A 14,473-nucleotide genomic window follows, 5' to 3' on the forward strand; every position below is an offset into this window, starting at 1 on the left:
TCCAACACAAACTTTATTTTTGTGAATCTTGACACAGGAAGAGCTGCAGTTAAATTAAAATGTGTTTTACCCTTTTCTGCTACAGATTTGAATTTTTCCCATGGAATCAGATGATGGTAATTTTGTAATGATCCTAAATGATTCCTGAAATGGATTATCACTTTATCTCTTTTTCACAAAACAATATATCTTAAAGTAGCAACGTGTACTCTTGATTGCAACAAAGTTTAGTCTGAATACACCAGTTTGCATTTCACACATGCAAACTATAATCTGTGTTGCTCTTAAAGTCTTTAATGGAGTGTGTGTGCCACAGGCACTGTCATTTTTCCTGCCTCACCCCCCCCCAAGTTAATAGCCATTACATCTGTAGAAAATTATATAGATGGGATAATATATCTGACTACAGTACCTCTTGCCTCTGATTACATCACATGTTCGGTTGTTAACTTCATTGTCCATCCGATGGCGTGCCTAAAAGGAGAAATAAATGAAACAAGATTAAAGGGACTCTCATTATTTAACCTGAAGAAGTAGTAATAATGATCATGACATTAAAAATACCTCTCCTTTCACAAGATCCCTTTCTACTTTTGATGGATGGGGATAATGTATCAAATATTTCAGAGGACCACAGGAAGAAAATAATCATTCAGGCAATTAAATAATTTGTTAACAGGAAGATATCAGCATAATAATTGCAATATTTATTTATTAGATTTTAATCCCGCCTTTTATTACTCTTGTAGTGCTACCCACTCAGGGGCCACCAAAGCACAGGCCTTCCTAGCCCTCCCCCTTCAGTCTCGCTCTCAGCCGCGCGCTCTCAAAATGTTGGCAACAATGTCCTTTTTCGGGAGCTCACGAGGAGTGAAGAGATGACAGGTTCTCATCGTCAAAGGGTTCACAGGAACAAAGATGACCAACCCCCAACCACAGCAGTCAGTGCATGACAGTACTTAGCAGCACTAGGCAGTCGTGGCAATAATAGTCAGTAGTTTATAGTAGCTATTTGGGATGCAAAAGGGGTGGGGAAATCCTCCGGCTCCAGGCAGCAGCGGAAAACACACGAGCGGGGACTGTCGACGCTCCGTAGTCACAGCTTGCTCCGCAGAGGCAGCTCCCCACAGTGTCTTCTCTCTCTCTCTCTCTCTCTCTCTCCTTCTCTCTCCTTCAGAGAGAGGGAATTAGCTAAAACCCTCAAACTCCTCTTTGGCTTCACCTGGTCTCTCCCTGACTACAGCAACAACCACCCCACCCCCTTTCTCTTTTTCTTTTTCTCTCCTTTCATCCCATCCATACCCGCTGTGCCCAAACCGGCCGCAACTGTCCAAACTTCCACTTCCCTCTTTCCAGCCAGGCTCCCGCTACACTTTATAAGTAACTCAAGACAGTGGACAAATCTAATACTCCTTCTTCCTCTATTTTCCCCACAACAACCCTGTGAGTGATTGACCCAAAGCCACCCAGCCAGCTTGCATGCTTAAGGCGGGACTAGAACTCTCAGTCTCCTGGTTTCTAAGGCAGCACATCAACCACTGCAACCAAACTGGCTTCTTTGAGAAGCAAAGTCATGCCTTTCATTTCTTTAATTTAGGGAACTCAACAGTCTGTTCTGTTTTTCCTTTGCCTGGTTGCCTTCTTGAACATCTTTAAACATTCTTAATAGGTGTTTTTTAAAAAGTAAAAGAGAAATATCCTTACCACATCGTCCACTAGATCTTTAACTGCAGTGATACCCAAGACCAGGAGCAATGGAATCAACGTGGTATACCAAGACAGAGTTGTTATCTCAGGAATTGTCTGAAGTGGGGGGAAAACCCAAAATCCACCAGTTATTTACTCTTGTAAAATACCACACAGATATACAAAGTGGCTTATATATTAAATAAATTCCTAATGGTAGATTATGCTATTCCCGTTAAAGGTTACAGGCCTTGATAGCTGCAATCTCTCTCTCTCTCTCTCTCTCTCTCTCTCTCTCTCTCTCTCTCTCTCTCTCTCTCTCTCTCTCTGTGTGTGTGTGTGTGTGTGTGTGTGTGTGTGTGTGTGTGTGTATGACGGAAAATAACTTAATTCTGGTTAAAGTTAAAAACAACGCAGAAGTTTATAATTGCAGCACAGCTAGCCCTCAATTTACAGCCACTCATTTAATGACTGTTTGAAGTTACAATGGCACTGAAAAATGTCAATGACAGCTGTTCCTCATACTTAACGACAGATCCCACAGATGGCTTCCAATGAGCAGAGTCAATGGGGAAAACTGGATTTGCTTAACAATGGTGTGATTTGCTTAACAATGGTGTGATTCACTTAACAATTGCAGTGGTTCACTTAAAAACTTGGCAAGAAAGATAAACTTGGATGTGACTCACTTAAAAGCCTCATTGCTTAGCAATGTTAGGAAATCTTGGTCTCAGTTGTGGCTTTAAATCAAGGGCTACCTGTCGTGAATCAGATTCCTAAATCAGGTTGAGAATACTGCCATTGAATTGGACACTCACACTTCTTGTATTTAATAATTTTAAATGCATTTCTACAGAATAATTATTATCCCAGATACATCCAACTCAAATACTGCATAAATAAAAATACTTTTATTGAAACACAGTGCATTCATATGGTTTGACTTTAAAATACTCTTAATTTCTTTTTGCATATTATTTTTCGAGTCTGTCATATCTGAAAAGCTTACAACAGTCATCTTTATATTTATTTATTTATTTATTTATTTAATAATATTTATATACCGCCCTTCTCCCGAAGGACTCAGGGCGGTGAACAGGGCAAGAATAAAAATACAAAGTTACAAAAATTAAAAAAGAATTAAATATCTGCCCACTAAAAACAGTAAATACAATATTAAAACCCCAATAAAACAACAATAAAAAACCCCACCAATCCCCCATCAGGCCAGGCCGGCTTGTTCGAATAAGAATGTTTTTAGATCGCGACGAAAGGAGCGAAGATCGGGCGCCATCCGGAGCTCAACCGGTAACTGATTCCATAGCTCCGGGGTGCCCACAGAAAAGGATCTCCCCCTGGGGGCCACCAATTGACATTCTCTGATCGGTGGCACCCTGAGGAGGCCCTCTCTGTGGGAACGCACAGGGCGAAGGGAAGTTGATGCCGGCAGCAGGTGTTCCCTAAGGTACTCCGGACCCTGCCATGTAGGGCCTTAAACACCATTACTAGTACCTTGAATCTCACCCGGAAGACAACTGACAGCCAATGCAGCTCACGGAGCAGAGGTGTAACATGGGAGTATCGGGAGACTCCCAACACAACTCTCGCAGCTGCATTCTGTACCAGTTGGAGCCTCCGGGTGGTCCTCAAGGGCAGCCCCATGTAGAGAGCGTTGCAGTAGTCCAGACGAGAGGTCACGAGAGCGTGAGTGACCGTGCATAAGTCATCCCGGCCTAGATAGGGCCGCAACTGGCGCACCAGGCGAACCTGGGCGAAAGCCCCCCTAGTCACAGCCACTATGTGACCTTCCAGAGTGAGCCGTGAATCTAGGAGGACTCCCACGTTGCGAGCCCTATCTACGGGGGGTAATAATTCACCCCCCCATAGAGAGAGATGGAATATCCGAATTAACCCGGGATGCAGGTATGCAAAACCACTCAGTTTTGTCGGGGTTGAGTTGAAGTCTGTTCCTCCCCATCCAGACCCGAACCGCCTCTAGGCAACGGGACATCACGTTGAGGGCATCACTGGGGTGGTTTGGGGTCGAAATAAAAAGCTGGGTATCATCAGCGTATTGATGATACCCAACTCCAAAGCCACGAATGATCTCACCCAGCGGTTTCATATAGATGTTGAACAGGAGAGGCGAGAGGACCGACCGCTGAGGAACTCCACAAACGAGAGACCTTGAGGTCGACCTCTGCCCCCCTGTCAACACCGACTGCGAACGTCCCAGGAGATAGGAGGAGAACCACTGCAAAACCGTGCCTCCCACTCCCAATCCCCTGAGACGCCGCCGCAAGATACCATGGTCGATGGTATCGAAAGCCGCTGAGAGGTCTAATAGGAGTAGGACAGAGGAATGTCCCCTGTCCTGAGCCCTCCAGAGATCATTCACCAGCGCGACCAATGCCGTCTCCGTGCTGTACCCGGGCCTGAAACCCGATTGGTACGGGTCTAGATAATCCGCTTCATCCAGGACCAGAGGGAGCTGATGCGCCACCACACTCTCAACAACCTTCGCAAGGAAGCGAAGGTTGGAGACCGGACGAAAGTTGTTCAACACAGCTGGGTCCAAGGCAGGCTTCTTGAGGAGAGGCCTCACCACCGCCTCTTTCAAGACGGCGGGGAAGCTACCCTCACTCAAAGAAGCCGATATAACTGCCTGGAACCAGCTTCGTGTCCTCTCCCGGGCTGCATAAACCAGCCAGGAAGGGCACGGGTCCAATAAACATGTGGTGGAGCTCAGCCTCCCCATAATCCTGTCCACTTCCTCCGGAGTCACAGAATCAAACTCCTCGCAGGTAATATCAACAAGACCGCCCGTGTCCTGATCGTCAGACTCTGCCCAGTCAGAGTCCAGACCGGTCCGAATCCGAGCGATTTTGTCCGACAGATGTTGGTTAAACTCCTCGGCACGACCCTGCAAGGGTTCCTCCCTCACCTCTTGATTAAGGAGGGAGCGAGTCACCCTAAACAGGGCGGCCAGGCGATTATCTGCAGACGCGATAAGGGTAGCAAAGTGATTAGACCTCGCCACCCTTATCGCAGCGAGATGAGACCTAATATAGGCTCTTAGTTGCAATCGGTCAGATTCGGAACGGCTGGATCTCCAACCGCTCTCTAGGCCCCGTCTCCAACGCTTCATCTCACGGAGCTCCGCGGAGAACCATGGAGCTCGACGGGATCTGCACCGAGTCAGGGGCCACAAGGGTCCAACTCGGTCAAGAGCCTCCGTGGCTGCCCTTTCCCAGGCTTCCACTAAGGCGTCTGCCGAGCTGTGAGCGAAGGAGGCAGGTGGGGACCCCAGCACTGCCTGGAACCTCTCAGGATCCATTAAGCATCTGGGGCGGTACCATCTAATTGGTTCCAAACACCCACGGTGGGGGGTGGCAAAACGGAAGACCAGCCGCAGGAGATGATGATCGGTCCATGACAGGGGCGTAACAATTGGGGAGCCCCCACCAAGATCATCTAACCACCGTCCAGATAAGAAAATCAGGTCAAGGGTGTGGCCTCCCACATGAGTCGGTCCTGAAATTACTTGCGTCAGGTCCATGGCCGTCATGGAAGCCATGAACTCCCAAGCTAACTCAGATGATCCTCCCAGGGATGGTAGATTGAAGTCCCCCAAAACTATAAGTTTCGGGAACTCAATCACCAACCCAGAGAGGATATCGAGAAGCTCAGGCAGGGCTGCTGCTGCGTGACTAGGCAAAAGGTACACCAGCAGCAAGCCCAACTGCGCACCAGGGCCGCATCTCAGGAAGAGAGACTCACACCCGACTATCTGGGGAACGGTGGCCTCCCGCGGACACAAGGTCTCCCTCATAACAACAGCCACTCCCCCACCCCTACCCTGAGCCCGAGGCCGGTGTAGCACCCGGAAACCTGGTGGGCAAAGATCAACCAGAGGAATACCGCCCTCTGGGCCCAACCAAGTCTCCGTGATGCAAGCCAGGTCCGCCTGCTCACCCTCGACCAAGTCGCGGACGAGAGGAGCTGTAGATAGAGTTAGTAAGTAGTGGTAGAAACTCTACCAAAAGGAGGATGTTAAAGGTTAACAGCAGTGAAGCAGGAAAACCCCGTTCCCTAGCAGGAAGTACTGATTTTTGGTATTAACACAAAAATGCTCCATTATTGCATATATCCTCTGGGGCTAAGATGTCTGCCTGTAGGCTGCACACTACAGTAAGCTGAACAAGGAAATCTAGATCAGCACATGTTCAAACGTTGCTACATCAATACAACAGCGTAAATTGAATTGTGTAAAGCATCACACACTCACATGCAAATTGTTCATATGTGGAATTTGTTTTTGGAAAATTAGTATTTCCTTCTGAACATGGAAAATGCTTCTTTAGTCAAGAACTTCCCTCATGTGATTAAAGCCACAAAGTATGTGTGTAAAATGAAGAGCCTACAGTCCAGTCCCCCAGACTGTCAACCTGTTTACATTGGTGGTAAACATATACTGAGTCAATCTGCAACTCTAAAATTGACCATAAAGGGGACTTACTCCATAATAAATTTCAAAAGAAATGTTATACCTGTAAAATAAGTAGAATAAGGAAATAGAAATTGGCAATTCTTTTAAACTGCTCATACAAGTTCAATGGCAAAAATGTAATTGGATTATACTTGTAGGTTTTGATGGCGTTTCCCTGTTGAAGACAAAAAAACCCACCACTTTAGTTAAGAGCATTAATGTAGAAATCATATAAATTCATTTTGTATTTTAAATAAAACATTATTAACCAAAGTGGTTTGGTATGCAAGTGCATTATACAAACCAGACTACTCTGAAACAGACTTGGGGATTTTAATGTTTTGAATAAACATTATCCCACTACAATATTATTCCACATTTTTATAAAAAACCCAATTTTAAAAAGACATTGAAAGGAAATAGAGAGGTTTTCACCACTTGACCAAGTAATGAAAAACTGGCTTGGGAAGCCTAAAAAAACCCCCATTCCAGGCTTGTCTTATAAATGGATTTTATAAATATTCTCTATAATATGTACTTTTGGAATTGTTGACTTTTTTTAAGTATGCAAAGGAATTCTCACAAACTCTGCTGCTCAATTTACTCTAAAACAATTTTAACCAACAAACTAATCTCAACCCTGAGAATCAGTTACGTTGTTTGATAAGTCAGAATGTAAGAGTTTTATGCTCTAAGGGCCAGACTCAGAATTGTTTTAAAATACAACATGATGCAAAACCTGCAGTGTATGCAAGTACAGTTAATTAGGGCTAAGGTGTAGCTCCATAACTAACCATAATTAACCCAATAGGGTTATAAATTTTACAACGTAAACATATACAGAACCGGCTTCATCCCATTACATGGGCCCATCCCACCCAGTCAGGCAGAGACAGTATGTTGCAGACCCCATCAGTTAAAGAACTCCAACTTGGTGGGTCTAGGAAGAAAGCTTTTTCTACCGTTGACCCCACCCCATGGAATATTATCCTCCAGGAGGTGAGTCAGGGCCCAACGCTCCTGGCCTTCCAAAAAGGAGTTAAACTCTTTTTAACTCCTGTAGCCTTGCATGGGGAGCCATGATGCTGGTTGGTGATATGAGAACCTTCTCTTTGTCAATTAATTTTTAACGGGGTTTAATTATTCTTGACTCCTTAAACAAATTTAATTCTAAAACTTTTTAACTCTAACATTTTAAATTTTTTATATGCTGTTTTTATATTTTGATGCTTTATTATACACTGCCCAGAATCCCTCTTTGAGGGATACGGGTGCTTCAGAAATGTGAAGAATGAATGAACGAATGAACGAACTGTCACTATGTAGAGCAGGTGTTTCCTCGAAAATAAGGTCTACCCCGAAAATAAGCCCTAGCTTTATTTTGGGGTTGAGCCTAATATAAGCCCTATCTCAAAAACAAGCTCTAGTTTTGGGGTGAGGCACACGCCTAAAAATCAAGCTAGGGTGGGGATAGGTTAATGGTGCTTACCATTGCAGCCAGGCCTCCCATGGATCGGCACTTGCCTCTCCTCGCCGGCCCATTTCTTTTTGTGACCAAAGGAGCAGCTTCATTCTGCAGCTGATAATGGGAGCTCTGGCCTGCATTTTGCAGTCAGAGGCCTTTCCGGAAGGCCTCTGCAGCTGAGAACTGAGTTACAGATTCAATCCATAGCTCGGTTCTTGACTGCAGAGGCCTTCTGAATGCAAAATGCAGATCAGAGCTCCATTCTCAGCTGCAGAATGAAACTTCTCCTTCAGCCGCAGAAGACGTGGGCCAGCTGGGTAGGGCTGGGGGGGGGCTGCTGCAAGGTGAATAGAAAAGACACCCCCTGAAAATAAGACTTGGTGCCTCTTTCGGAGGCAAAAAATAAAATAAAATAAAATGTGACAGGGTCTTATCTTGGGGGAAACATGGTAATAATACATCCTTACAAGATAATAAACTTTTAACATTATGATGTGATTTGTAGTTATATTTATATACATTAACTTTATTATATATTTTATATATGGCCCAAGACAATTCCTCTTCACTCAATGCAGCCCAGGTGAGCCAAAAGATTGGACAACCATGCTGTAGAGCAGGGGTGTCAAACTGGCAGCCTATGGGCCACATGCATCACATGCAGGCCACACCCACCCCACTCCACGAAGGCAAAAACCGTCATCACATGACGTGATCGAGTTGGACACCCATGGTGTAAAGCAACCCAAACAATAAAGTTTTGGGGAAAGTAATAGGCAGATGGGGACAACTGGAGCACCCCTTCCATCATATGTGTGGATAGAGTTCCAAGTACATGAATTTTGATCCTATGACTAAAGGGCAATGGCTATAATTATAGCAATGGCTATAATTTCATTGACTGGCGTAAGAACCATTCATTTAGCACTGCCATAAGTTTGAATGGTGGCTGAACAAATGGTTATAACTGAAGGTCTACCTTCAGTTTGGGGCTGCCAGATTGCTTAATCTTTCAGAATTTTGTATTTCTTGAATTTAATCCTGGGTCTGCTATTAGTCTGCCATTCATTTAATACCTTGTTTTCCATTTTTAATGAAAGCATTTGGAACAGAAAATTAAATCTTGGAAGAACTCTTAATCAAGACAATTTTAACTTTCTCCATCTTAAAAGAACTATATTTTTCCAGATTTCTGAGTAGCTATTTTTAGATAGGAGTTTATTGTTTCTTTCTGAAATAAATACCCACCTATTGAATCTTTTTGCAACGATGTTAAATCTTATTATTTGGTAGATGTATTGCTTTTCTTCCTCAGCTAAAACCCATGTCAATGTACGAGTTATTTCATTAATTTTAATTAAAATAAAATAGAAGGAAATCACATCTGATTTAGCTCTAATCAACAATTTTTAAAGTGCAGCTTCCAAAAGGCCACTGAAATGCAAATCAAATTCTCTGGCACAAAAAAGGTTAATGGCATTTAGAAAATAATTAAGTAATTAAAATTGCAAAGGGTAAATATTTTTTAGATGAGGTCTTATTTGAGAATTTAAAAAGATCAGAGCAAACTTAGGATTGATAGAAACTTCAATGCACCAACCACTAGGCTCTTCAACAATGTTAAAAGGCCAGCTGCAATCCTTGTGTACTGTATGAAAATGAACATAAGATTAACTAAGGAATCCAGTTTCTTTGTTTGTTCTCCTTAAAACATGCTGGACAAAGTGGCTAAATACAGTGTGGTAAGAACTGCAATCAAATACATCTGGAAAGTGCTACTTTTACAAAGTCTAGGCCAGGGGTAGGCAACCTCGGCTCTTTTATGACTCATGGACTTCAATTCCCAGAATTCAATGAGTCATAAAAGAGCCGAGGTTGCCTACCCCTGGTCTAGGCTAATGAATCCATGCCTGTATAAAAATTAAAACAATTAATCGATTAAGATTTTGTCTTTAGATGAGAGGCTTAAGAACTATTGGAAACTATTACATATAGAGATATTTACTTACCGCATATTTACTTTTCTGAATACAAAGGAATATTGTTTTCTTAAACTGGGGTTGCTCATAGAAAGCTCTGTCATTTGCTTTAACTTGCCAGCTGCAATCTGAAAACACAGCAAAATATTTAATTTGTAAATACTTGGAAGTAGAGAATGGGTTTTCCTTCTATATATGAATTAAGTGGGAGTGTGCATGACCCTCCCTTTTTTAAAAATCTGAAAGCACCATTTCCAAAGCTCACAAGGCAAAAATTCTGCATTATATCCTTGATTTTGCATAAATTCAGAAATAGCAATAGCACTTAGACTTATATACCACTTCATAGTGCTTTACAGCAGAGGTCCCCAACCCCTGGTCTGAGGACCTTTACTGGGCCGCTGCATGCCAGTAATTGGTCCGTGCAAACAAGCGAAACTCCATTCGTGGGATGCAGGCAGCATGCAAAATCATACCTCCTCCAGTCCGCAGAAAAACCTTTCTCTATGGAACCGGTCCCTAGTGCCCAAAAGGTTGAGGGCCACTGCTTTACAGCACTCACTGGCCAGTTTACAATATCAACATATTGCCTCCAATAATCTGGGTCCTCATTTTACTGGCCTTGGAAGGATGGAAGGCTGAATCAAGCTCAGAATTGAATTCCTGGAGTAAGCAGTGAGTTAGCCTGCAGTACTGCATTCTAAACACTGCACCACCACAGCTCTTATTAACTATCTAGATGCTGTTCAACTTTGCTTCTATAAATGCAAACTAGCAGTACTGGTGAACGAACAAAATATACCGTATTGACAGAGAGATGCTAAAAGTGGGAGAACTGGATAGCTGTTGAATGGAAAAATTAATTTTATCTGGAGGGGAAAAAAGAATACCTTACTAAAAAGAATTACAGTTATGTCATCCATTTGTTTTGTTTTTCAATTGAAAAGCTTGCTAAAAAGTTATTGTAATGACGCATCCATATGCTATGCAGTTACTAAATCCAATTGAAAAGTTGACATAATCTAACTATTGTTTTTCTGTGCCTTAATTCTTATTCACACAAGTATTTGTTACTACTTGTTCATGCATAATGTCCACAACATATATCTCAATTAATGTACTGAATTCTGATGGGGTAAAATCTCCTTGATAATCTCTTCCTTGTTGCAAAAGTTCTGAGTTAATTATTGATTAATGAATGGAATTTTTTCTCTGTTCATCAAAATTAAAAGGCAAGGAAATGTTAAAGGTCCCAGGCATCTAACAAGACCTCAGTTAGATTACCTGTTAAGTTTGTTGATGGGCAACTAATTGATCTACTTAAATAATTATCCTTTATTTCCAGAAATATTGAAAACGCATTCTATTTTTGGTGCTATTTTTTCTGCAAGGTAGAAAAATTAAAAACAACCAAAATGGAACAAATATCCTGGCATCAATAACTCCTTCAGAAATATTCTAAATTAAGTGTGTGTGTGTGTGTGTGTGTGTGTGTGTGTGTGTGTGTACATTTGTTGGATATGGCCTATAAAGTAAAATTATCTTGAACTACTCTACCCAACTTGCCTTTATCATGCCTAACACTTCAATCAGTTCCAAACTATTCTTATTAAGTCCACATTTGGGACCAGAATTGTTGAGCAAGGCAGTTCTTAAATGAGTCATACCCGATTTTACAACATTTTTGCCATGGTTATTAAGCAGTTGCTAAATCAATCACATGATTGTTAAGCAAATCCGGCTTCCCCCATTGATTTTGCTTGTCAGAAGCTAGCTGGAAAGATTGCAGATGTTGATCACACAACCCCGGGAAACTGTAACCATCATAAATATATGCCGGTTTCCAAGCATCCAAATTTGGCTGATGTGATCGCAGGGATTCTGTGATAGTCGTAGTAAGTGCAAGACCAGCCATAAGTCACATTTTCCAATGCAGTTATAACTTTGAATGGCCATTAAATAGTTGTAAGTTGAGGACTACCTGTACACTTTCTGTTGAATCAGTCCAGTTCATCAGTCTTCGTAATCATTTGCAAAGAAGTCAGTACAAAGGAAAAGAAAACCTTCGAAATAATCACTAGCCTTTGGTGATAATTTCTTGCATTCTCACCCTTTCGAAGTGTCTCTCGAGTTGTTTCCACCTCTCTATTAATACGGCTTTGCTCTGGTTCACCTTCGGGTTGAGTATCCAAGTCATCTTCCGTCTCATCATCACTATATGGAACCTCCTCATCGTTGGGCTGAGAGTCTTCATCAAAGGTAGTGTCAGAGTCTCTTTCTGAATTCATCCTGCCAACAGTTCCTGGGGGAAAAAAAAGTAAAAGTAGTTCGGTATCAACCTGTCATGGAATTCCTTCTTGCCATTTTTTTTTTCATCAGACCAAATTTGACCAGCTAAAACAGACATGTCAGACACAAGGCCCGGGGGCCGGATCCGGCCCGCGACGTGGTTTCATGTGGCCCCCGAAGCCATCCTGGAAACAGTGAGGGAATGGCCCCCACTGCCATGGCCCTGGCCCTGAGACCCTCCTTCTGCCAGAGACCCTCAGATCTGTCCCACTCCTGCCCAGGCCCCCATAGGCACCCTTGATGCGAACGATGTAGAGCTGGCCACACCCACCCAGTAGGCCATACGCACTCTAGCCACGCCCACCCAGTAGGCCATACGCACTCTAGCCACGCCCACCCAGTAGGCCACACCCACCCAGTAGGCCACGCCCACCCAGACCCTTGAGGGCAACTGCAATACTGATGCGGCCCTCAATGAAATTGAGTTTGACACCCCTGAGCTAAAACAAATGTATTCAATCTGTGCTTTAAAAAGAACCCATGCATGGAATCTTTTCCGTTATCATTCAGGGGCTTGGTGCATTCAATCAATCAATCAATCAATCAATAATAAATAGCCATCTATCTTTTTCCGATGATGTTAAATCTTATTATTTGGTAGATATATGGCTTTTCTTCCTGAACTAAATTCCATGTCAATGTCCGAGTTATTTCATTAATTTTAATTAAACTAAAACACAAAGAAATCTGACCTTGAACTCCAACCCGTCACGCCATTTCTCTTTAAAAAGGTATCAACAATTCAACTTCTATGGAAAATCGATTAAGTGGGATGGTAAATTCCATTGTGAAAATGTCTTACAATGAAACTAAGACTTGAAACACTACAATTCTAGTACGTTTAACAAAAATCATATTTTTTTTAAAAAAAACTACAGATAAGAGGTAAAACTATAGAACTGGAACCTCTCTCAGGACAACCACTATTTTTCTAATGTTTAGCCTTATTCTATCTAGGCAACGGAGATCATGGTTGCTAGCAAATAGCTCTGGACATAGAGGAAGTTAAAGGTAAAGGTAAAGGTTCCCCCGCACATGCGTGCTAGTCGTTTCCAACTCTAGGGGCCGGTGCTCATCTCCATTTCAAAGCCAAAGAGGCAGCGCTTTTCCGAGGACATCTCCGTGGTCATGTGGCCGGCATGACTAGATGCCAAAGGCGCACAGAACTCTGTTACCTTCCCACCGTAGTGGTCTCTATTTTTCTACTTGCATTTTTACGTGCTTTCGAACTGCTAGGTTGGCAGAAGCTGGGACGAGTAACAGGCGCTCACTCTGTTACGCGGCACTCGGGATTCGACCCGCCAAACTGCCGACCTTCTGATCGACAAGCTCAGCGTCCTAACCCACTGAGTCACCGCGTCCCTTAGAGGAAGTTAGACACTGGGAAATCCTAACAGGCTGAGGGTTCCCTTCTTACAAAGAGGACCTCAAGGGATCCCTCTAAGGGAGACAGGAAGGCCAACAGGTCAGCTTCCATCCAATGATTCAAAAGGTGTCATAATTGCAGACAGAGAAGTTCAGACACTCAGATATGCTGGGACAAAACCAATTTGCATATCAATAATTAATTAGATAGGCTTTAGAAATGTCTATATGCAACAACAAAAAAGTGGGGACGTTCTTGAATTGACAGATTGAAATATTAATTATGCATGCTCACTTTATAAAACATGTTCAGTAATGTAATAATAAAAGTAGGGAATAACAAAAGAGGTTGCAGAATCCAAGATAAATGATTTAAGGATCTTAACATTTCAATTAATGTGGCTGTGCTGTACTATTTCCTCTCTACTCCCTCTCTACTAATATTATGTACAATGGCCTGAATCATCATGTAAAATGTAGACAATTAATTAAAGTTAAATAAGGTTTAACCTTTGTCCTGACTTCTTGGCATGCCACCCCAAAGACCAAGTCAGTGCTGGTCAGGTCCACATATTTTGTTTAACAAAAATTGGTAAAATACTTACTTAATTTTGTAATATAACCTTCTTCGGACATTGGCCCTACAGTTCCCATCAGTCTGACTGATTATCTGGCTGGAACTAACAGACGTTATAATATGAAGCACCTAAAAAGCATCATGTTGATAAATATAGCTAGGATATATTTATCAACATTCAGGACAAATGTCTGGCGTTAAGTCATGGCAACTCTCTATGGATGACTGAGAATCTTCATCAACATTCAGAACAAATAAGAGCACAGGTTTCCTTCTGTGTAAATATTTTACACCAGTGGTTCTCAATCTGTAGTCGGTAGACCTCTGGGGAGATGCAGTGTTGTCACTGGGGGAGGAGAACGCGAAGGCTTGAAGAAATGTTATGATTTAAATCTTGAGTTAAGTCTTGGAGATCTGTGGCCATGGTCCATGGCCACAAAAGATATTTACAGGGGGTTCCAGGGTGAAGAAAAGGTCGAGAACCACTGCTTTACACAATACTTTAATCATTACACCAAACTGTTTTAACTTAAGAAGTCTATATTAAACAGCATAGTATAGTA

General features: G+C 42.6%; 1 protein-coding gene across 2 annotated transcripts in view; it reads right to left on the reverse strand.

Annotated features, from left to right (window-relative positions):
• Positions 1 to 14,473, reverse strand: part of ATP8B1 (ATPase phospholipid transporting 8B1) — a 92,193-nt gene that overhangs the window by 38,161 nt on the left and 39,559 nt on the right. For both annotated transcript variants that reach the window (XM_081317019.1, XM_081317018.1), the window contains exons 2-6: positions 11,730 to 11,921; positions 9,650 to 9,747; positions 6,237 to 6,350; positions 1,705 to 1,803; positions 413 to 474 (exon numbers count right to left, since the gene is read on the reverse strand). In XM_081317019.1, coding sequence (XP_081173145.1) covers positions 413 to 474; positions 1,705 to 1,803; positions 6,237 to 6,350; positions 9,650 to 9,747; positions 11,730 to 11,907 — 551 coding nt within the window. In that variant the 5' untranslated portion in view covers positions 11,908 to 11,921. The remainder of the gene's footprint in view (positions 1 to 412; positions 475 to 1,704; positions 1,804 to 6,236; positions 6,351 to 9,649; positions 9,748 to 11,729; positions 11,922 to 14,473) is intronic.

This window comes from Vipera berus (genome assembly GCF_964194415.1).
Source record: "Vipera berus genome assembly, chromosome: 2".
NCBI lineage: Eukaryota > Metazoa > Chordata > Lepidosauria > Squamata > Viperidae > Vipera > Vipera berus.